The sequence below is a fragment of the Manis javanica genome, chromosome 15, assembly GCF_040802235.1.
Source record: "Manis javanica isolate MJ-LG chromosome 15, MJ_LKY, whole genome shotgun sequence".
Taxonomy (NCBI): Eukaryota; Metazoa; Chordata; class Mammalia; order Pholidota; family Manidae; genus Manis; species Manis javanica.
In genome coordinates this window covers 40,678,117-40,703,056 of record NC_133170.1, presented here as the reverse complement: position 1 = coordinate 40,703,056, position 24,940 = coordinate 40,678,117, and the positions used below count along the sequence as shown (strand labels likewise).

General features: G+C 43.0%; 1 protein-coding gene across 1 annotated transcript in view; it reads right to left on the bottom strand.

Moving 5' to 3' along the window:
- The window catches only part of PLCL2 (phospholipase C like 2), a 188,052-nt gene that overhangs the window by 38,891 nt on the left and 124,221 nt on the right, over positions 1-24,940 (bottom strand). Inside the window, exon 4 of the mRNA XM_073223980.1 lies at positions 23,325-23,528. Coding sequence (XP_073080081.1) covers positions 23,325-23,528 — 204 coding nt within the window. The remainder of the gene's footprint in view (positions 1-23,324; positions 23,529-24,940) is intronic.

Below are 24,940 nucleotides of genomic sequence, written 5' to 3'. Positions count from 1 at the left end.
CCAAAGCAGGGGTTCATGTATGTCTCCATTCATTACTCAGGGACAGTTGGCTACAGGCAGCCCTCGAGTGGGGACTGGGGACACAGTGGCCCACAGGATCAAGCCCCTGTCTTCCACAAGTCTGCGGCCTAGTGGCAGAGCGTGCCCTTCAGAGTTCAGTATTTTCACATTCTTCAAGATCTGAGTCAGTCCTGTAGACTAAAATATTCTATTTTACAGCTTGTCATATAGAACAGACAGTGGTAAAAATGAATAGTTAAGAACTCGATTATATTCGTATGAAGTTTTTTGTACCATTACACAATTTGCATACTGAAAAGGTTCATACCGTCATCAGTAACCTTTTTCAGCTTTGATGTCAAGCCAAATGAGAGATATGAAGAAGCAAGGACTTCAGGCAAGGAAGGTGGTTGTCAACACTCAGTATCAAAGAACTGGCCAACCATGCTTCCATCACTCAAATAAGTAAAAGGAGAAAAAAAACCCAAGTGATGAGATGAACCTCATCATGCAGCAGAAGGGCAGGACAGGGGTGAGCCCAAGAGCAGGGGAGCATGGGGCAGCAGCATTCGCGGGCTCGCAGAGAGACAGCCCCAGCCCGGGGGTGGGGATGGGGGTGGGGGAAGGAGAAGGGGCCAAGCCAGGTCAGAGGAGGGCAAAAAGAGCCCAGACCTATACAGGTTCTAATTCTGCTTCGGCTGTGCATTAACTCTATCATCTAGGACAAGATATACATGTCAGGAAGCCATAATTTCCTACCTGTAAAAGGAGTTTCATAAAAGGTGCTACCCTCCTAAAGTTGTGAGCATTAGATGAAAGGATGCATGCGAAGGGCATGATGAAGATGCGTGCAAATGGAAGGCGTCTCGGTGCACTTCCCATATGTCCAGGGCCTGGCACAGCATAGCCTGACAGCCCCAAATGAGCAGAATGACTGTGCCTTCCTTTCATATGTTCACTGGCAATGTTTCAGACCCTGTTACTAATTTTAGTTTTACTTGAAAAGCCTGGGTGATGAAGCTCAGAGGAATAACGAATCACATTATTATTCTAAGAAGCACCTTTTGGTTTAGCGTTACTGCCAGAGGTTAAATAGTTACACACTTTTCAGCTGTAAAACACACACAAGGCTTAAGAAACACATACCCTCTCAAGGGTCTGGAGAAGGCAGCTCACCTGTCTCCTGTGCTCTGTGCTGCCTGGAGGATCAGTTCTTCCTTCTTGGGGCCAGCACCTCCTGAAGACCCCTAAGTGTGGGGCCCTGAGCTAAGTGATGTGAGTGAATAATGGCTACTGACTGGGGACTATGAGCAAACAGTAACCACAATAAGACGTGGCATTGCCCTTGGAGCCCGTGTGCTATACGGGGTGTGCCAAATCTAAGTGCTCCTCAGCCACACAGGTCAGTAGGATATTTAATGGTGGGGTACTGGCTGTGTCACGCATCCACACTGATGCTCCACTTGTGGCTTGGACTTTAATACAAAGGTTCTTCTCCTGATAATGGGAACAAATCCCACCCCCCGCCCCCCTTACTTATGAACAGTACATCAACTGTGAAGGCAACCAGTACATCAGGGCGAGGGATACAGGGAACAGGCATTCCTGTCAGGTGTGGAAGTAAACAGCAGCAGGTATTTGCAGACCCTATTGTGGGGGGAGTTCTGGAGGGAGCCAGCCTGCAAGGCAGGCATATGATTCATCAGTTATTAAACAGAACAACAAAGCTGGAATAAAACACATTCAGACTTTAGCAGAGATTTTTCACTTTGCCATACCTGTTATTAAATGTTTTCACACTTCCGTTGGGAGGAGGAACTGCCAGTGCATATCTCTCTACAGTTTTAGGGCACATATTTACAGTTACATTCATGTTGGTAAGCAGTTTCTGGTTCTGGCCCACAGTACACATTCATCAATCCTCAATTCTTGCAGTGTTCGTATAAGTTCTCCCTGCATGAAAGAGCCCCTCTGGGTATCCTTCAGGAAGCTCCTGGACTGTGAGCTCCTTACCAGCTCCTGGGTTAGGGGTCCAGCAGGCTGAGAGGGCAGGGCCGGGCAGGAGGCCTTCTGCCTGTCTCCCGGCTGGCTGAGGTCTTGCTTTTTATTCAGCACTAGGCATGGGGGACACACCAGGGACAACATGGGGGTGCCACCAGAGGCAGTAGGGACTGATCTCTCTCTTGGTCTGCTACTTTATAACAAGCTGAGATTAAAAATAGCAAGTGTTGGTTGAATGAATCAAAATGAAAGTAATTCAATGCCTCCTCTGCACTGGTAAGAACTTGGTGTTTTCTATTTCACTTATGCTCGCAAAGTCCACGTGAGGGGGAGATTTATGATGCTAGTTTTAGTTTTACAGGCGTGAATACTGAAAACAGGAATGTTAAGCACTTTTCTCAACATTATATGGTATTTTTGGCAAAGGGATTGTAACTAACCAACCATGGAACCAGTAGTCCATCTGACTCAAAGCCTCTGCTTTTTCCTCAATACCACCATGGGTCTTGACATATGCATAACGATTGTGCGAGAAGGGCACTCCAGCCAGAAAGGTGCACAGAAGCGGAGGGAGCTTAGTAACTCCTGACAGGCACTGTGCACAGAATGGCAGTATCCCCTCTACTGCTGACTCAGAATTGTTTTTTAAAATAATATCTCTAGTAAGTGTTTTGGGAAAACATTATTTCTTAAAAATGACAACAATGAGCAATTTATTTGGCTCCACCTAACAATTCATTATTACACAAGAGAAATCATTTATGTTTTTATGTTTAATGTGAAACTACTAGAACAAGCATTTCAGACTAGACAAAGCAGATGTGTGCGGAGACATCAAGAGATGAGTCAAAGGGAAAAACTGCTTTAAGTTATCATACTTTCTCTGTATATGTTACATCAATAACTCGGTATCACGAAAGGTCCATGGAACAGTTGATTTTATAAACATTCTTTGCATTAACTCAAACACATTGATTGCATCAATGCCCTTTAAATGCATACGTGTAAGTCTTGGCAGAGCAGACATCCTGCTGCCAGCCCCAGTAACTGAGCACACGGATACTCGTGTTATTTATGAAGTACAAGATGCTTTGACATAGTTTTAGCTAATGCATTTTATATTAGTATCCAGTTACCTGTACCTCCTAAATTTCTGGGACTTATGATTAGGAAAAATCTATGGATTTAACATTGCCCAGAAACCCATTTCTTAAATTTGATCAACTGTGATACAATGTTTTAACACACAACTCAAGCAGATGAAAAGAAGGAAGTTTCAACTAAAGGGAAAGTAAAAATTTAAATTCCTATTTTATTAAGCTGGAAAGAAACCAGAAATGCCTTTCATATGAATGCTCTGTTTTGAAAGTAATTCCCCATGTTAGTATAAAGCAAACTCTGTTTATAGATAGAGTTATGAGAAGGACTATTACTATAATAATATATTTTATATTGCCAGATGTCAATGGATTTTTCTTGATTTTCAGTTTTGAAAATTGCATATCAAGTAGAGAAATCTGTTTTCAGAATAAGCAAATCCCTGGTTTTATGGAAGGATCTTATGTCTGATTCTGGACGATACACTGAATCTGCTTTCATCCCAGGGACACAGATTGTGATAATCACAAAAGTAATTTGCCAATAATTTTAAGTCCTTGAATAAAAGATGTTTAGTCACAGTAATAACATTTTCCGTGTTCTAGTTTTTCCCGGCCCCTTGCTCTGCCCTTAATCAGGCCGCAGATGCCCCCTCCTGGGGCCTTCCTTCCCTGTCCCCCTCCCACACGCAGACGCGGCCATTTGTAGCTGTGGCTAATGGAGCTGGAAGTCTGAGAAGTGCTGACATTGTTATAAAAGAGAATGTCTAGAGAGTGAACACAAGTGTGTTCTTTTTCACAGATTCTGTGACTATATGACACATAACAGATAAGCATCTTCCTACATTCAAATAATTAAGCATCGTTCTCAAAACTGCCAGTGGACTTATGGAACGATACAGCTGCACCCCTGCCCCCACAGAACACCCCTAGAGCCCCAAGGCCGATCCACGGAGAGCCGTTCATGGCAGGCCTTGCTGCACAGTGAGCATCCAAGTGGCAGGCGTGGCAGCGGACTCCAGTAGGCTTAACAAGGGCCCTGGGAGGACCAGGCCAAAGAGGGCTTCCTCTCAGGGACGAGTAACAAGCCAGGAAAGTGCATCAGCGATCAAGGGCAGTTCAGAACGCAATTCGATCCCACACAGGTGTCTCTCTCTCTGATCAGTTATCTGTATGGCAGTCCATAAAGCTCAGTGTCACTAGAGCTGTGCCACCTCCATGCTTGCGCAGCCCTACGGAGTGAGCTGGTTCACGAATCCTGAGAAAGCCGCAGGAAATAAGAACAAAACTCCTTCAGGAATATCTAAGCTCTGGTGTGGCTTTCTGTGCTCTTGAAACTAACATCTCTCTGAGTTAATTACACGCCCTTTCTTTTTAACACTTTACAATGATTACTACTATGTGAGTGAGGAGTTTTAGAATCAAATGCAGGAACACTGAGGTCTGGGACTTCTAAACTGAAATTTAGAGGTTAACTTTTTTTTTCAGTAAAGCTTTCAAGTACAGTGAAATATCACAAAATTAAATTAAACTACCATCCAGAGGCCGAGCATACCGTATCACTGATGGCTCAAGTCATCTCCCCTTCCAGCGAGGACACTATAAGCACAATTTTCTAAATAACAAAACATTTTCGGGAACCCATCTAGTTTCCCCATGAAACCTCACTTCCAGTTCCACATTTTTCACTATGCAAATGACTGGGGGAAAACCTATATAACAGAGGAGTTACAGAAGGATGCTAAAGCTCTACCAGGTAAAAGCAGCCCCCGGGGTGTTACAAACACGTAGAGAGGGCCTGGGTGGGTGCTGTCCTGTGTGGGCCCGCTGCAGGCTCAGTAGGGAGGGAGGGATACAAATCCGTGTGAAGTAGTGCTTGCCTAGGCATCTCCATTCACATTACAGAAAAGCAGGGAAACATGGTTAGAGGAGTGAAGGGCTGGAGGGGATGAGATAGAGAAATGTGATTTTAAGCAGAAATGTGCTATGAAAGTGGAATTTCGGAACCATGAATCAAGGGTGGAGGAAAAAATGGGGGTGGAGGCATGGGAGTGGGGACAGAAAGGAGGCCAGGAGCTACTGCCGCAGGAGAGACACGGAGGCCTCAGGGGGGCCAGGAAGGAGGACAGGGCTGAGATTAGGGAAGGATGAGCAATGGGGTTGCTGTGGGCGGAAGGAAGGCAGGGAAGCTGCAGAGGTATGAAGAACTGAAACCTATCCTACAATTGCAAGGCATTTCACAGTTTGCAAAGCGTCCTTCATCTGTTAACACATTCAGGATATGGAGTTCCACCTTGGCTGGGCTGAGCTGGCGGCTACAACAAGACAGTTCTGTGCAAATCAGCAGCAGGGGTCAGAAGCTGTGTGAAGGCCTGGTGCCGCCGGCCCTGGAAAATTGGGGATTTTCTGCACTGAGGTAGAACCTGAGGTGAAAGAATGTCTACATCTCAGAGGGGAGAATTTTAAAGGTAAATATGATTAAGATATCACAGGGATGCTCCAGAATCATTCAGATTACTAAGCAGAGGGAACTAGTGTTAAGAAACACAGAAGGAGTGGTCAGAGAGAAGCTGCAGGATGAGGACATCCCACACTTACACCATGTGGGGAGGGCCTCTGAGGGAGGGCAGGCCTGTGGCGGCAGGAGCTCTGCGTTTGGTCATTTGGCAATTGTGGAGAACATAGCTTCAGTACTGACAGTTCTGCTAGAAAACAACATACGTGTTCCTCAGCATCACTGTACTATGCAAAACCATGAACTAAAAACTACAAGCTTAGTCTGGAAAATGGGTTTAGGGGCCCAACATTAAAACATTTTGCAGTGACATATTAAAAAAAGGCAGGTAACCCAAAAGAAGTGATAGCACAGTTCTATGTTGGTAGAGTAGTTAAAGAAAGCAAAACTGCCACTGTGGATTTGGTGCTCGACCTTGAAAAAGCCCTGAAGTTTACTGTGGGAGTGGGTGTAGAAGGACTGTGGCCTGTGCGTTGCTGTGAAGTGGTGGCTGTGGGGGGATTGGTGCTCTCAGGACAGGTCGTACAGGAGACGGGGATGGGCACTGCTCTCAGAGAGTGCTGAGCACGGCTGAGGTGTGGACATGCACTCAGCCCACCCAGGTGCAGCTGCCTGTGCTCCCTAGAGGTTCTGTAGTCAAAGCTGTGCACAAGCAAACACAAAATCTGGGCTAGGTTAACACTGTTCCCTCAGTTATCCATCACATTCAAATAGATCTGCATTTTCAAAACAAGTGTTACAGCAAAACTGACTACCAAAGGGAGAGTATTTCTAAATCTTCCTGAATTTTTTTTCAGTCTCCCATGCAATTTGTTGTGAAGGTCATTTAAACTCCCTATCATATTCAACCTAACTATGGTTTTGGCATCGTACCAGCCTGCCTCAACAATCATTTTGTGTCAGAGAATAGATGTCAAGTGATAAATAAATCTGGAGCAAATTATGAGTTATGAGTGATCCAGGGTCCACATTCAAGAAGCCAAGAATATCCTTTCAATATGCTCTGACTTTTCCTGAAGTTCACTTCAGAGCCAGGGTGACATGTACCTCAGGGATGAATGTGGCTCTCCTGTTATACAACTTTGTCTAACTATCGGTACATTCTGAATCTCTTATGTGTTAAATGTCAGATCATATCCTGTAGAGTAACATTTCATCTCATCTGTAGGTATATACTTGTTTACATGATAAAAAGCCTCCTCTACCACAATTCATGTCTCCATCTATTACTTTTCACTCTAAACTCATATATGACCATACTCATTCATTTAGGAAGGGCTGCACTTCACAGACTAAATTTCAAGTTTTAATTAAACTGAAGTTTATGAAGGGAATCACCATGTAAATATAAGAAAGATATTATGCTTATTATACATAGAGTAATAAGAGGTTTCTTCTGTACTCACCTAAATAATCATTTGGGTTTAGTATAAAATTCATGAAAATAAATAGTATGTAGTCAAACAACCCACTTATTGTCCTCGGCTACTACTTTCTACCAGTTTTGCCATGCAGTGCACACAGGACGGACCCTGTGTTTACCCTTTCCAGTGTTGGCCACTAGAAGTCCTTAGTCAGACACAGCTGTTGGGCTAGAGGAGAGAAGAGAGGAGCAAAAAATGAGAGAAAACACCACAAAGAGGGATTTAGGAAGGGAGACGGAGGCACTCTAGGGAAATCAAGGAAAAAGCCACAATCACAGAGGCAAAGCTTAGTGGAATTAAAACAGCACCTGCAGCAGGGTGATTTATCTTATCAAAAAGCAGTATTTTAAGTAAGAAATTCTTATTTTATGCAGATAACTGGGTAAACTAGAAAGCCAAATCAAAAAAGAAAAAGGAGGGGGGGCATTCACTCACATTTCTATGTTAGCTGGGATTTAGCATTAATAGAAGCCTCCATATATTCCCAAACATTTAAATACAGCAGGATTTGGGGAACCTCCATTGTGCAAAATGGCTTGGGGAAAAATAGAAAAGGGCTTTGTAAAAACCATGTGGTTCCAATATACCAAAAAACTAGTTATGAAGTTGATGTATAGATTTTATGTATGTATCTTACTACAGATTGTTGGCAAAGTGTTAAAACTTCTGAATAGTTTTAGTTTCAGAAAGCACACAGAATTTCAAACCATTGAAAAGAATTTTGGTTTTGATCTTGTACAGTTTCTGGTCCTGTACAATATGATATTCAGAGAAAAGAAAAATCGTTGAAAACTGAGAAACAAAACAGAACCTAAACTACCCTAAAAAGGAACTCTATTGCAATTATAAAACTCTCCAGAAAAACTATACAATAATTCCTACCAGTTCACGTAATAATATATCATGCTGTGCTTTTCTGTGTGGGGTGCATGTATATGGAAAGTTTCCATGCACTTAAATTATAATAACGCTCTCATTTCTCCATTTTATGATCACCCTTATATGGTCAGAACTTAGCATGCTGCGGCATTTGTACACGGTTACCGGAGGAAGACTCACGCAACATTCCCACACGACAAAGCCGACTTCCTAGTACAGGACGGAGTCCTTGCACACCATGGCTACCTCAAGGACACGCACCCCCCCCCCCATCCTCTCCAGGCCTTCAGTCACGTCAGCCTCTTACCACTGTAAAATGCTTCTCCACTTTTCTAAACTGTGATAGCAACATGCTCACATGACATCCTCATAACCATTTCAGATGGCACGGAGTTCAAGTGCAACTTGTGCTCAATATCCTCTGCAGCCACGAGGGCAGGAAGGGATATGAGTAAGCGAGGGACTCAGAGACTCAGAAAGGAACTCCCATTGGGGCTGAGGGCAGCCAGGTGCGGTCTGGTGGGGCGTAGTCTACAGCCGGCCCCTCACTTCAGTTCATGCCTGGAAAGAGGGACCAGGCACCACTGAGACCCCCACCCCGTCTTGGAAGTTTTAAAGATAGTGAATTCAGATGCTATATCTTGGGTGGAGGGGCGTGTCTGGGTTACAACCTGGCTGAAGTCATCCCTTTAGAAGGAAAGGGGAACTGGAGCTCGTTAAACCCAATTATTCAGTGAGCAAGATACTTCCTAAGGGTAGATTAGGAACTTCTGGATGCTACATAAACTCTTTCAAGTCACTAAAGACCACTTAGAGTTCTGACATACTCATCTAAAACTGTTATCACTGAATTAATTAGATTTCAAAAGATACAATTTGAATTACATAGTACCACTTTTATTACTGTCTATTTACACCAAGCCTTTTCTCTAAGGGGATCAAGGTGATTTAGAAACTCCTAATTAACAGAAGGTAATTCAATCACAGTCTTACTGCAAGGTATCATTAGTTTCTCTCAGGTCTGTGATAACTAAGTATAGACATTAGTTAAGAAAGAAAAGCAACTGGAGACATCTCTGTAATGAAAAGCAACATTTTTTAGCACAGTGACATGTCCCAAGTATTCCAGGAATGGCAGAGCTAGAAGACAGACAAGGATGCGTTTGATCAGCTGCTACAGCTGGTCTGTATAAACCCTCCTGGTGTTGACTGTGTAACTCGTGTTCCTGTGTCCTCCGCTTTCAGAGCAGAGAGACAACTGGCCTAGCAAAGTGGTGAGAAACCTTACCTTCTGCTTTTCACTTTGTAATTTTAAACCTGCCTTTATGAAATAGAGTAACCATGCTCTCTATGCAGTAAAGCCACTGCTCTGAAGTTTGGAGTGATGTTAAAGTACATACACATGACGGTCTTAAAGTTTCAAGAGCAGCATGTTTCTAGCATTTGAAAACCAACCATGGCCTGATAGTGACTAGTATTTATTGAGAAATTATGTTCTGAGCTATTCACATGTAATCTCATACCCTTTGAGGTGGGGATACAAGGCCCATTTTACAGATATAGAAATGGACTTGCCCAGTCACAGAGCAAGTACCAGAGAGGGACTGTCTCATCACCAGGGCTCATATTCTTTGCTGGTACTGCCCCTGAGAAAAGTCACTCATCTACTTCCTATCAGGTTCCTCCTTCATCCCCCAATTTCTAGTCATGGGGTCTTTGCATAGCACAATTTTGTGTACATGTATTCACACACCGAACAAACTGTGTGAATTCACAGCTGTACCTATTGCGATGTACCCTTGGCAAAACTACCAGAGCATATCTTCTGCTGGGTGCCACTGCCCTGAGAGCCAGCTCACCACGGCAAGAGAGAGAAGAAAGAGACCAGCATTTTCCTAGGTAGCGTCAGAGCTGGAGGGTATTGTGTGTGGAGGTCCCGAGTTTTCCCCCAGGAGTACAGGAGTGAGGTAAGGGTCACTCACCCAGCTAGTGCATGCTGGAGATGAAGCCGTTGGGACAGCTGAAAGAAGGTGGCTGTCTGGTGTTCAAGGACTTCACTGCTCAGCCCAGCAGGTGCCCACGCTCACTCTAAGGTTTATGTGATAATCAGTTTCTGAGCATGCTTTGGGAAATCATAAAACACTACATCTAAGAATGCTCTTCCCATCTCAGCGTGGTTCACTACATCATGCTGCTACCCGTGTGGCCTGGTGAACAACCAGGAACCCCTCCACCTCCACCTCTGCACTTCACTCTTCAACTCTGCTCAATTTCCTTCTTAGGACATGAGAATCTTTAAGTAGGGAACTTCAGATGGGGCAAAGAATTCTCTGGCAAAGGGTAGGGGAGACTTTTTGGGTCTGAACAAGAGGTGAATAATGTGGGGAGGGGGGACGCATATGCCTTCCTTCCTTCTTCCCACCTGCCATAGTCCTGACCCTCGCAGCCCTGGCCCCAGGCCCGACGAGGACCCCGAGCGGCTGGGTACCAAGGTGTCCTCCCCCTGGGCCAGCCAGGGCGCACTCACTGTTCCAGGACAGTGCGAGCACACCATACTAAGACTGGAAGAGCAGGGCTCTACCCTCCACTCTGGCCTGCACCCCCATCCCCCCAACACAACCCTCCCAAGGAGGGTGATTTGTGATGATACAAAGCAGTCAAGTTCAGGACATGTGAGCACTCAAGGGCGGAGATGCAGGGTAGGAGGAACACCTGATATCTGTCCTGGGGACACAGTCATTTTCATTCATTCACTGATAACTCTGTTTTGAGTGCCTGCTGTGGCCAGCCCTGCTCTGAGAAGAGTGGTGAACAGGATACACACATCTCTGGTGTGTTGGTGAGCAGTTCTGGGGAGGGGAAGAGAAGTGCCTTAAAAGAAGGAGGAGAACCAGTGAACGTGTAAGTGCAGTGAGCATAAGAAGGAAGTGAACAGCAGGGCGGCAAGCAGTGGGGATCCACAGAGGGGCTTCACTGCAGCCTTCCCACCTCCCTGAAAGGGTCTCCACCTCCAGCACCCTTTATAATTCTTTCCCTTATGAGGTAACTTTAAACAGACTGTGGTTAGCACAGCCTAATTTTCTGACTTGAGAGAAAGCCCTCCTCCCTGTTGGTGGTAGGGTGTGTGTGAAAGGAAACTTGGGGTTTTTAGAGAAGACAGGAGCCTGCTACCAACTCCACCCAATTCCCCTTTCTCCACCCAACCCTCCACCGGCCCCTGAAGAAATGCTTGGCTTGACCGAGGAGCACTGTTAAACTCAGTTCTTGGCCTCATTTGTAATGCCCCTTTACAAGCAGCAACACCATGATCATCTCCCTAAATATGTGTGCAGTTCAGTTACAAATTTTGTTGGATTATAACACAAAACTCCAGTTGACTGTTACCATTTCTACTGACACAGCATGCTTGCCTTGTGAGCACTGCAAGAAATCAGAGCAAACCTCCATTCTCCCTGGCTTTCCTCTTCTCATTTCACTGCCAGTGCCTTTGGGTTCTGGACTGTCAAATGTTAAGAGATAGTACTGCTGCTTTATCCAGGACAGGACTCCTCACAAGGCTAGAGCCCTCTCCTCCTACCAGGTTAGCGAGTACAAAGATGTTCTCATGGATCAAATTCAAACTGCACTGAGTACATATTTAAAAAGAGAAGAGAAACCTTTAAAATCATAATTTAGGCTGGCAAGAGTGAATTGAGAAGCCAGTGCATCAAACTACCCTAAGTACTTTTCATCCTGACCTTTTTTTTGTAAAGGGACAGTATAGATTTCAGGTGTTTAGCCTTGCTTCTTGCCACAAGGCAGCCCCCTGAGGCAGTGCAGAAGCAGCCACAGAGCGTATGTGACAGATGTGGCATGCTCTAATAAAACTTTTTATGGACACAGTGATTTGAATTTCATATTATTTTCACATGTCATAAAATTATTTTTTATTTTTTCAATCAGTTAACATATAAAATCATTCTTAGCTTGCAGCCCATACAAAAACAGGTGCTAGGCTGGCCTATATGCCACCATTTCCCAAGCCCTGCTCTAATAAGCATCATTTGATGGTATGAGACAAAGGTATTTGTAGAATACAGTTTGATGAACTACATGCACATTGCAGAGTAGAACATGAAAAATCAAATGCTGTCAAAAGCACCTAAAATGTCGAAACATATGATGTAATACCTGTAGGAAGGGGAAAAATCTGGTCATTCACAGACCCACAACAAAGATAGGGCTCAGTTTTAGGAAATCAACAAAAATTAGTAAGTACCATCCTAGTTATATGCAGCTAAATACTCAAATAACCTTTTCTATTCACAAAGCTAGGTTTGTCTGTTTTTTTTTTCTCTTTTGGCACCAGATAAGTGATTGAAAAGCTGAAATTATTTTGTGCCATATGACATAAATTATGGCATAACTCCAGTTGATCATTCCAGTATATGAGTGTAATAATTATAAAGAAAAATAGAATGATCAACACTGATTTCAAAGAAAACACTTGATTATAGGATTTCTGTAAGTAGGTAAAGGATCTCCTATATAAAATCTCATAGAAAAATCTGTAACATTTAGCCCTAAAGATATGACTAATACTAAATGTCGTAGGGAAATAAATATTTTAGACTTAACATGTTATTTTTAAGTTAATTGGTAATTAAGCTTGTACAGTTAAACTTAACTCTTAACACATCATATTGTCCACCCACTGAGTTTACTGTGAGAGTAATTTTCTTATGGTTCAGAATTTAAAATGCTCTAATTAAGTTAGACAAGACTTTAAAACCATTATTAAGTGCTATTTTTATTCCTGATAAACTTCTGTGGTAGTAATCAGATTTTATGGTATTAAAGGTAGTTATTTCAGTAGGGTGAGTGGCATTAATTACTGCATAGAAATCTGGGGGAATGTAAATGAACAGAATAAAAACCAGTAGCTGTTAAGATAGAATAATGAGCGACAGTACCTGCAGGCCCCACTGAAAGAGCAGCTAATGGGCAGGAGGCAGCCACGCAGCACGTGCTGGTGAGAGAGGCTTGCTGAGGCTGAGGTTAAGGCTGAGTTCTCCTGGCCATGCAAAAATGAGAAATAACCACTCTACAGGCAGTGTGTAATTATTTTTTCTCTTTGAACATGAATTCAAATTTAACATTACAAACAAAATATAGCTTATGTAGTACCAAATGTGATTTATAGGAGTTATGTGTAGTTGTAGAGAAAAATCACTCCCTCATTATTAAAAAGGCTGTGGAAAGACATAGATAATTTTTTTTTCCAGTTCATGTCTAGAGACATTAACAGACAGGAAAAAAGTTCAGAAATGACTGAGTCCTAAGCCTAAGGTGCCAGAAGGTGGCTCAGGTAAGAATCTACAATTACATTTTCTCCAAAACAAGTCTGAAATACATGATTTTCCACATTAAGTGGTTATTTCAACAGCTAAATTGTCATGGATTTGAGTCTATCCAGATTATCTCGTTTCTTAGGGGAGTTGTGTTCTAAAATGTGATAGTACATCCAAAGAGTATGTGTCCACAGAAACAGAGGAGCCCATCATCGTACTTACAAACAGATCACGTACCGTACCGCCACTAATTATTTTATGTAAGCATCTAATTGTAATTTCAATCTTTTCAACTCAACTCCAAGTTGGACTTGGCAATACTGCTGATTTAGAATGGAAAAGCATGTGCCGTTCTACACTGCACAAGAATGGGGGCCATACATCAAGTTACTCTATGACAAGTGGCTCTTGCATTTATGAAGTCAGGGAATGGTATCAAGACCTTCAAGATGCTAAACAATAAAATTATATTATCACTGCAACTTATATGCTTTCTAAAGACTAACCCAAATACGGCCAACCATGGGACACATGGAATATTAAACAATTTACCCTTTGATGAATCTGACCAAAAAAAATTAAAAACTTCTGGAAAGAAATTCACACGTGTGATTCTTACTTGTAGCCAGCAGTTTGAAACCAGCACTGTTAAAATAATTACTCAAGCCGAACATCTCCATGTAACTGGCTGGAGAACATTCTGACCGCCACATGGAGCTGGACACCAAGGTGAACCGCAGGCTCAGACGGCAAAGGCAGCCACCTTCCCAGATGGAATGAAGAACTACCACTGGCTTCACATCCCCAGCTCCCAGCCTGGTTAGAAATTGCCTCTGTTAGGAAAACTAGTTAAGTTACACAGTGAAGATCCGTTTCCTGGATCCTCTGAGGGGGTGTGGCCCAGGTAGTGCTTAGTGCTTCAAAGTGCAGCCCATACCTGGGTTTCACCCCAGGTCTCTCTGCAAGCTTATAGCCATGAGGGCGGACACATCGATTTCTCTTTCCAAGCAGCCAGCACACGCTGGCACTGCCACCTCTGTGCCAACAGCTTGGGTTGGAGGGTCACGGAGAGAGACCCTCTTCTGGGTCGGAGGCGAGAGTCAGCCAGAGGGCTCCCAAACACGGGCGAGAAGCCAGCTGAAGCATTCGTGAGTTGTGAAGTGGATGTTCCAGGTCAGCTCATCTTTGTTTTTGTCAATCTGAAAGGATTTGGAACTGAGAAGCTGCATAATGATACCAATAAATTATTGTACAGTGAAAGCAAATCAGTTGCTTTGTTTCTTTGATCGTGTTTGAAAAGGATTCCACAAAAGAGGACAATCACATCCATAAAACTAGATGTAGGGCTGATACCATTCTGCAGACACTAAGAAAATAATAACAAACTTCAAGATGTCATACACATTCTGGATGCTGTAAACTTTTTTTAAGGGCTATGTGGTATTGATAGTGTCTGATGCATGTTTCAATTACAAATCAAAAATTCTGATTCTGGAAAACTTCAATTGCTAGAGGAATATATGCATGAGGCACATGTCTTTAAAGTTGCCTTTCCCCTTTTTCCTTGTTAGGGCTAACGTAAATTCTTCATCAATCCGAACACTTGTTCCAAGATGCTCCAAGAGGGGTGTGACTCACAGAATGGTAACAGTCAAGGTACCGGAGAGCAAGCTGGCTGTTTTCCTGGATGATCATAACATAAGTCTTTTAGCTGGTCTTTCTTAACGCTGTCCTGTCAGCCTTCCACCTCAACCCGGCCTCTGCTCTGGGAGGGCCAGTTCCTTGCCCAGGCGCTGTTCCAACGCTTCTGATTCTGCAGCCCTGCGGGGAGGACACGCTGTCCCGGGGCCCACAGAGAACTGGTTTTTTCCCACATATGTCACCACGGGTTCAAACTCATGCTGCCCTGGGGGCTTTCCACCTCTTCAAACATCGAGTTTCAGAGCCTGGGTGAAGAGCAGCAATCTTATAAAAACACACTTCTCGGTTTTAAAGGTCAAATTAGATTTTTATTTGGGTTCCCACCTAGACAACAGGTTTGAAAGCCAGGATTTGTCAAGGAGGGAACATTTTCTAAATTAGTTGCACGAGACGGAGAGAGAACACATAGTTCCCGGAACTCAGCCCGGCGGCGCAGGAGGCCGCTCCCCCCACCCCCCCACCGAGCCAGGCCGCCCGCCTCCCACCGTCCAGAGTGAGGGCGGACGGAGCGAAAGACGTGCTCTAGTGAGGATTCGGGATGACGACCTCCGCGACCACTGCCCTCCAGGCAGCCAGCGGCCACTTCGTGGAGAAGCAGAGCGAAGGAGAAGCGCTCCACAGACCACGCATGTGACCTAATGGGCCGAGCATTTACAGTCCAACGTGGGTAACGTAGATAAATGCAACTGATCAAGTTTATCAAACGGAATTAAAATTTAGGAAGAGCCTCTCCCCACCTCGAGACAGAAAAACCACGTTTTCTTTGCCATCTGACTTGAGGGTGAGGTCTGAACTTGGGTTCCACAGAGGCGTGGGGTTGAACTGGAATGACGACGATGACAGGGTGCAGAAGGGAAAGGCAGCACAGCCTCCTCGAAACTCCTCGGTTAGCGTGTTACTCATAGTCTGATGGAGATGTAAGTTCACTGAATAAACTAGGATATGGGAGCTAAACACTTCCCCACAGCTTTGAAAAGATGCTAGTGCACATTGCAACTGACCAAAGAACTGTGTGTATTAGTAACAAACAAGTACATATAAATATGTATATGATCCTTTAAAAATTTTTTTCTGCAGGGTATCTTGATAGAAAGAACTTAGCAAACAACTTTGGCTCCTGCAGAAACATAAATAAAATGTTTCTCATCAAGAAGAGAATATATCAAAAATAAACTTTGAAGGAATTACGTAAGAGCCAAATCCAATATTCAACATGGAATCTGAGGAAACACAGGCAGTAGTTCCTCTGCTCTTTCACAGAAAGCAAAAACACTATGGTACGTTAAGGACCTTAGTTTTATTAAAAATGTAGTAGTGTTCTTTTTTTTAAAACAGGTTTAGAAAGAAGTTCCCTAACTTTTCTGGAGCTCTAGGTTTCAGACATATTTTATACCTACTTTCTACCAGATACAGTGACATAAAGTGTTTGAAAATAAGCAATCTTGCTTTGCCCCTTTAAAAAGCAATAGGAAGCCTCTTACAGAGAAGTACAACAGGAGAGATCCCCCGAATACATGGGCCTGAACCACTGCCCCCTAACAACCCCGGGGCTTTGGTTCTGAGGACACCACCCGAGAACTGGAGCCCACGGCGGCTCTCCCTCCTCGGTGGCCAGGATGACGGGGCAGCCCCTCCTCAGCATTTTCTAGCTCACTTAGAGACTTTCAGACTGTTAGCGTGTCAGATACACAGTGGCTTGATTAATACCCTTTATCATTTCCTGTCTGAAGACACCATCTGACAACATGTTGAACTCCATTAAGGTTTTCATCTCTGTCTGCCCAGAGAGTTTGGAGCTAGGTATCAAATTTAATTGATAAAAACTGATCTATGAGGACATTTCTTTCAAGAGGATTGTCAGTCACTAAAATGCAACTCCTTCCCTAACTCTTGATTGTTGAGCATCTGGGGTGTGTGTATGTGCATGTGCATGTGTGTGTGCATGTGCATGTGTGTGTGTGTGTGTAAGGATGTGTCTAAATATGTGCTACTCCGTGGTTTCTGTGGAGACATGTAAAACTAGAAAACTGGATCAAAAATCAAAGCCTTATGACCACCACCGTGAGCACACCCTCAATCACCACCTTCCAAACGTTTCCAAGGCTCCGGGCTTCTCACTACCAAGTGGCAGCTTCTTGCACTGATCTGATGGTACATGTGATGTTGTCACCACCCATATCTGCTCAACATTCTTTTCCTCTTCCACTGGCTCGGCAGTTTGAGCCACTTTGGAGCAGCTCGACTGTATGGTTTTGATGACTCCAGGAAAAGTGCTTTTGGAAACATCACAGGCTGGACATCCCCTGTCACCAAATTAAACTACAGCCTTCTAGGTTCTGATCTTTCCTCTTGAGGATACATTCACCTTTCCCCAACCTTTTTTTTTTTTTAGCTCAATCTTTCCCAAAGCATAATATTCTGTCTGGCCCTTTTCCTACAGTTATAAAAGTTGGGAAAGTTGACACCTCCAATTAAAAGAAGCTTTTAATGTTAAGTTCTGAGGCAGCAGAGTAATAGAAGGAGCCACAAAGGAGATGCGGATCAATAGTAACCTTATTTCAATCATGTCTGGCTTGGCCCAAATGAGCAGGATCCATTAATTATGAAGTGTGACTCATCTCCTCACTGCATTAAGCAGCGGCAGGATGGAGTGCACGATCAGCAACACAAAGCAGAGCGCTCCTGAGGCTGCCTGTGACTGCTAGCGTGCCTGGGTAAGAGGAGAACCCCATTCCACGTATTATATTTAAAGAACCTTGTTTTTGTTTTAAGAAATATTTAAAGTAATGAGCTAGAAGGGACTGCTCAATAACTTCCATAAAAACATTCACAGAGAGCAAAGAACATCCTTCCAAACAAAGCAAGTAGTTTCTCCTTTTTAACACTAAAAATACTATTATTTCCCAGATAAGCAGATCCCCAGAGTGTGCTTTTTTAATGAAACATAAAGGCAATTAAAATAAAGATCTTTTTGAAGTTGTAAAAGAAACAAATTAATTTCAAACAGAAGGTAAAGACAAAAGAACCGCAATGATAAGAATGAATTCATAATCTCCAAACAGATGGGGGCTGCCCGAGTCCACCCCTGGGTATATGACCAACCATCCTGCCTGTAAATAAGTTGGATGCCATTTTCTTTACTTTTCATTCTTCTCTTCTTTTTATTCCCTATGACTTCATTTTCAATTCAATTACAATGGCTAACACATACCCCATATTACAGAAAAATTGTAGCAAAATCAAGGAAAAAGCTTTTTCTTCTTTTAAAAAATGTACTGCGACAACACTTACCATGAGATACAACCTCTTAGCAAAATTTGAGTGCACAGCACATCACCGCCGACTTCAGGCACCATGGTGGACAGCAGGTCTGTAGTTTATTCATCTTACCCAGCTGAAACTTTATGCTGGCTGACTAACAACTCCTCATTCCCCCTTCTCCCCAGCCCCCTGTATTCCAACCTTTGATTTTATGAATTTGACTCTTTTAGATATCTTGTATAAATGGATCATAAAGTACTTGTCTTTCGGTGTCTGGCTCATTCCACTTAGAAAACCGTCCTAAGAATCTAGTGAAAAACCTTTTAAAGAGAACTTTCTTTTTAAGTAACACTTCACAAAATATTTAAATTTTCAATGCTTTCTCTCTATAGAGAAAGAATGTTGACTCCTTGGTCTCTATATATTAGTATAGGTCTCATAAAGATTCTCAAAAAATTTAAGAATAAACAGATGGTAAACCTGAAACTAATAAGCAACGATAGTTAGAGAGCTGAATAATGATTTTCATCAACATTAAAAGGATGATTTAAAAATCACTTTAGTTTAAAAAGATGAATTAGATCACTTGTACTGATGGAGGAGGGGAGGTTTAGCACTGAAATGCCAGAGCTGACCCATCCTCAAGGGCAATGTGTGTCATAAAGCATATTCAGGTACCCACTAGATGTGCCTCTGAAACTCAGCTTACAGAATTCCTATTTTCTCCTACCAGCCTTTAATTACATGAGAGAACAAGCTCCATCTTGATATTTGATTGTAAACAATGGATGCAGTTCATTTACATAAGCTTTAAGTAAAATATGTAAATTTTATGTTTTCTGAATTAATAATATAAAAGGTATGTTCAGATACTTATAATCAGATATCTTTGAGTGGAATCTGATCTACTAAATAGGGTCTTCTTTATTTTAAGCTTACTGAATCTGCCTTTTAATATACACTAAAGTATGCAAAATGAATATTTTCTACCTTCATGGGGAACAAGAATCAGAAAAATGGTACCTATGAACTACCCCACATGAACAACTTTAGATTATTGTTATTGAAGATATCTGAGCTTTATCAGTGGTGATTCATTTATATATATACACTACACTTGGCTCATTTTCCTGGTAATGACTGTAGAAAAAAAATTAGACTAAGAGACTGCTGTGCTCTAAACCCAGTTCTGATTAACTTACAGTACCACAGGGTTTCCATTTTCTCATCTGCAAAACAGCAGTGTTGGGGGGTGGTCTCTGAGGTTTCTCTCACCCCAACCCTCGTGTAGTCCATGCACCTGATTCTGAGCATGGCCAGAGATGGGCAGCGCCTCCCACTGTCTGAGCTTGGGTTTCCCACAACACGTGCTTCCCCATTCTGGAGCATGTCACACCCTGTAAACTCGGCTTGTAACAGTCTCCTTATCTTAACCTGTTGAAATCTGACTCATTCATAAAGGTCTGGCTTGAAGGCCAATGTTTCTTTGAAGTCTTCCAAACCCCTAAGTATGAAACTGACCATTTTTTCCCATGACCATCCAAATGATTTGTTTACATATTTTAAAATATCTATCGTATACCTATTTCTACATCTTTCTATGAATACACTTCATCTCTCCTCTTAAATTGTAAGTGCCTCAGAATAAGTCTCATTTGCTGATAATGTGCAGACAGCCATTCCCACTCTCCATACTAGTCCAGTCCCCATTGTTCCCCCCCCCTCCCCCGCCTTCTGCTTAAGAAGATGTTTGTACTTCTCTTTTACTCCTGAATGGCTCTGACACCTGCCTTCCTAAGGCAGGTCCCAGGCTCAAACTTCACCACTCCGTGCATCCAGGGAGGCACCACAAATAGGGTAAAAACCACAATTTGGGTAATTTTGAAGATCTGTTTGCTTGTGGTAATCACAGGAGCCATGAGGATCATCTAGGGCCACAGGTGACCATACAATTAGTTATCTAAACACGGATGCTTTTAGAAGTTAAAGGAGAACTGTAATAATTATGCTCAGAAAACAAGTGTACAAGCAGGGTCATCTGGGAAAGTTGGGATGTGCGGCCGCTCTATGCAAGGGCATCTTTCCTAGCTTCTGTACCAGCTTACATATTGTTCATGTTTCCATGATCAGTTCCTTCTCTGCATTCTCCTTTTCACAAGGAAATGGGCATGTTTCTGATATACTAGTTTATTAGTAAGACTCTAGACACTGAAAAGTAATCACAATCTTGATAGCATAAGTACAAATCTGTATACTCTTAGGAGCCCCTACAGTCCTGTCCTCGCTGGAGGGCAAGCTTCAGCAAGGTGGTCTGGCAATGGAACTGTAGGCCTGGGAGGGATTTCTCAAACTACCCTTACTTCTCATTTGGAGTCTTCAAATTGTAAATGGGAAGCGAACAAAATGAAATAAGATCTTATTTCCAAGGTTAAGTTGGTTAAGCTCAACATAACATTACAAAAATAAAGAGTTCTGTTTAAAGCTACAGGCTGTATAAGACCTTTGTACATTTCCCATCAGTATTTATTCTTTTAGCTAGTTTTAATAAATTGTCACAAGGTGAGAAACATTAAGTCACTAAAAATGGGACTGTAAAATATTATAAGTTATAATACCACTGTCACAAAATTGCAATTTTTAAAATTCAAATTACAATAATTTGAATTTAATGTTAAATATTTCATTGTTGAGTTAAATGGAATTCAGAACAAATCAGTAAAGCTAAGGGTATAATGCAGCATAGCTACTTCAAGTAAATGTTAAATAAGAGTAAATTAACACTAAAAAAATTTAAACAAGTTAATACATTCTATCTTATCACTTCTACAACAATACAACTCTAAAGCTATATGCAAGTAAGAGCTACATAATAAGTGTTATCTCTCACCAGTCCAGGGAGAAGAAGGGTAGGGACACAAGGAACACTGAGTGATTCCTGAGCTAAATGCCATGGAGGGTGCAGTGAAGGTTGCTGGCATTATGAGGCTCTTTAACACAGACCTTGAGAACCAGCCCCAGCGGCACGGCTGCTCTGGGTTGGCACTCAGTCCCTGAACTAGGTCCTGGGCACCAACCTCACCCAGTCCATCCTGTTGTCACTGACACGGGGCACCCCACCCCACAGTACCTGGATGTTCCCCTTAAGTACATCACCATGAGGAAATACCATGACTGCCACAGAAATCAGTGAGGCACCACACTAGACTGGGTCAGCGAAATAGGTCTGCAAAATGTGTAATGATTCCATTTGTGGCTTAAGCTTAAAAAGCATTTACAAATATCAACTACGTCTTTTGGTTTGCTCTCATAGAACATAAAGGGCAGTAACACATGAAACAAACAAGGTAGCCTGGGTCACAGCATCAAAGAGCTCCTCAGACTTTTTCATTTTTACCTCTTGGTCCTATCAGTCCATTTTTCTCCCCTAAAGGAACCTCAGCACCTGCACCCTATGTTTTGTTGCTCAGCGGCCTCCATCACCTTCTAGTAGACTGGACGGCTCCCCGGGCACAGGGCACCCCGTTCCCCTTGGTGGCCCCGCACGTGGCTCCCCCACCTGTCCATCCGGTTCACTGGCCCTGACCACCCTTCTCTCTGCAGGCTGATGGCCACTCTCTGTGGCTTGCCTCCAGTGGGCAGTGTTCAGTCTGTCCTATCTGTGACATCGCCATGAACTCAAAGATGGAAAGCAGGGAATAAGAAGCATCTGCTACATGTGGCTCCTGCACAGAAACCCAGGGAAAAGTTCAAGCATCATTTTCTTAAGGTAATGAACTGATATGCTGTTTAAAACTTTGCATTCTTATGACTTGTATTTCCAGATCTTATTGCTTAAGAAGTGAAAAAGAACCATGGTATCTTCATGGTCAAGTACAGTACACCATGGCCAAGTACCTAACAGTATCCCATGGTCAAGTCAGTTTGTGAAACAGGGCATACTGTATCTGCCACCCTCTCGGGACCTCACTGTGCCAGAAATAAAAGGCCCTGGCGAGTCGCACAGTAAAGACATCTGGTTAATTTTATGCAAACCAGTATTTTCCCAAATTATTTTATTATGGGACCCTTTTTCCCATGCAGTGTTTACTCACATCCCTGAAGTGTTTTCCTTTCCTTTGAATTGTATAAGTCCCTCAGAACTGCAGCTTCCAGATCTATTTATAGAACAGTTAAAAATATTTCTGTTAAAGCTTATGGCTGTCAATTCTGTTTTGGTTCTGACCACAGTAAGCTATGTCAGAGGAAGTCTAGTGTTCTGTGGTCTGAATTCATGCTTTTAGCGTGGAGGTGATGGTGGGTGAGGCCTCTAACCTCTCAGCTCCCTGAAGAGTACCAGCTGACCACCCGGCCCCTGTAGTGGGGAGTGCCTGACACCACCCTTAACCCTGGCAGGCTGGAGAGCATGTGCCAGCACAGGGCGAGTTCCGACAGCTTCAGCTACATCAGGAGCTTGGGACAGGGTTGTTTACTCACTGTTATCTCTTAGAATTATGGTAGATCAAAAATACAATAAGAGCAAGATGTGATTAATAAAGTGCAAGATACACCTGAAGTGCAAAAATGTAATATTCTAGGTGTCCTGAGGATACCTCATTAATGTTAAGCTGATACAAATTATAGGTGTCGCAAAGCAGCTGCTGTAAGGAAAGAAAACATCACACAGTGCAGAAGTCATGTGATGGAAGTGCCTGCCCTATGGTTCTTAAAACTTATTTTAGAAAAAAATAAATCCCCTACTTATCAGTTTGAAAAATGAAAAAATAAAAGTGAGTGAATCAATGGCTCATTGTATAGGAAGATAAAGAAAAAAAAGATTCTTTACAATGCACATGCAGAAAATAGTGTATGCTTTAGAAATCAAATCAGATATATTCTTGAAAAGCTAATTACTATTTAATCCAACTGAGGGAAGTGTTTCTAAATCCTGCTTTCTAAAACAACAACAAAACACTAAACTTTTTCAAATACAGCAAGTCAGAGGAATAATTTTTCCAACCTAGGTAAATGAAGAATGAAATAGGAAAGCACCCCTTAGTGAGTGATCCTAAATACATCTGGTGTGTTGTCCTAAGACACCTGTCTCACCTGGTTCCATAAAGTACAAAGACAGGCTCACCATGTCATAGGTTGTCACAATCTTCTTCAGCACCTCTGGCACAATTCCCTGCAACTCCATCGTGGGATACTGCTCGCTGAGATTCAGGACCACCAGGGGTGTGTTATCAGGCCCCAGAAAGCGGGGAGACACTGCCAGCATGCACTGCATGAGATTGGCCACGGAGGAGAGGCCGCACAGTTCCTTGAACGACACCACTGCATTCTATTAGATGGAAGAAAGGAGGCGCTGTAATTAACCAGGGGTTAATATCTCATGGATATTATACTTGATTAGTTGACTATATTTGAACTGCCTGGTACAACAGCTATTAGAGATGTTATGCCAGAATTGGCTAACGATGTTTATCTTGGGGGAAAATGGCTATTTTCCAAAGTAAATAGAGTAATAGACATTTGTAATACCAGTTTATCAAAAGTACAGAAAATGCAAATAAGTTAAATTCTTCTGAAGGACAAAGCTTGTTTTCAGATCAAAGTTCACAGCAGTGCTAATGCTCACATGTGATTATGAGCAAGCAGCAAGAATGGCTTCTGCACTCAAGGAAGATTAAGCAAAATAATCAAATTGGGTTTAAAGTGAGTATCCAATATGCCAGCCATTTAAAAAGGAAACCAGTATTTGTGAGGCAGAAATCTGAGTCTCTCCCACCTTTACAGCCTGCTGCTTCCAAGTCTGAAGGGACTCTGAGGATCCTGGGTCTGCTGGGAGGCCTGACCCCCCATGGCCTTGTACATTAGCATCTGCATGGATCCCTATTCCCTCTCTTCCGAATCACCAGAAGTATGACATTAAAACATCCATTCATGAAAACCCTTCAGCAAAATGCCATGCTTGGCATTCTTTGAGTACTCACCAAGTGCTAAGCTACAGCATATTTATTACACATTACCCTATTTAATCCTCTCAACGAGGAAACAGCCTCAGCTATTGCTCCTCTCTGCTGTGTGTGTCTAAGGTCACACAGTGCTAAGTGAAAGAGTCAAGATTTTACTTGAAATCTGTTGATGCTGAGGCCTGGGCTTTTAATCATTATGCTGTAATAAGAGGTAAATTCTAACCAAACAATGCATCATTCCAGGCACACTAGGTGCTGATCTGGGCTGAGAATGGGATCAGAGGGGAGGGATCTAGGCTTTCCAGGCCCTGTGTCTTCTGCTCTCAAATATTCCAGTTCTTGGAAACTGGCAGAACTTTAGTTTTAAATTTAAACATTTACTTTTCATTCATATTGCTTTAAACATGGACATCAAACTGTATGTCATTTTACTCAAAGCCTTGGTTGTTGACTGCTTAGGATGATAAATCTTTACTGTGGTGTCTGGAATGGGCCGTCCAGTCATCTGCCATGCCTCCCTGTCTTACTGCTGCACACCTCTGGCTACGTCCGTCGTTGCCCTACCTGTCCATTCCCTGCCGCTCTTCTCCCCCACCCAGCTAAAGTCATGTGCTTGTTCACTGCTGCATCCTCACGGCCCAGATGCCTGTGCAGCAGGTGCTAATGAAACATCACAGCCAGCTGCTCTGTGGGGCTCCGCACAGATGCGTGGTGCTCCGGAGGGTCCTCAGCGAGTTCTGTGTCACATGCACACCCATCACTGGGGCAGGGCCACTGG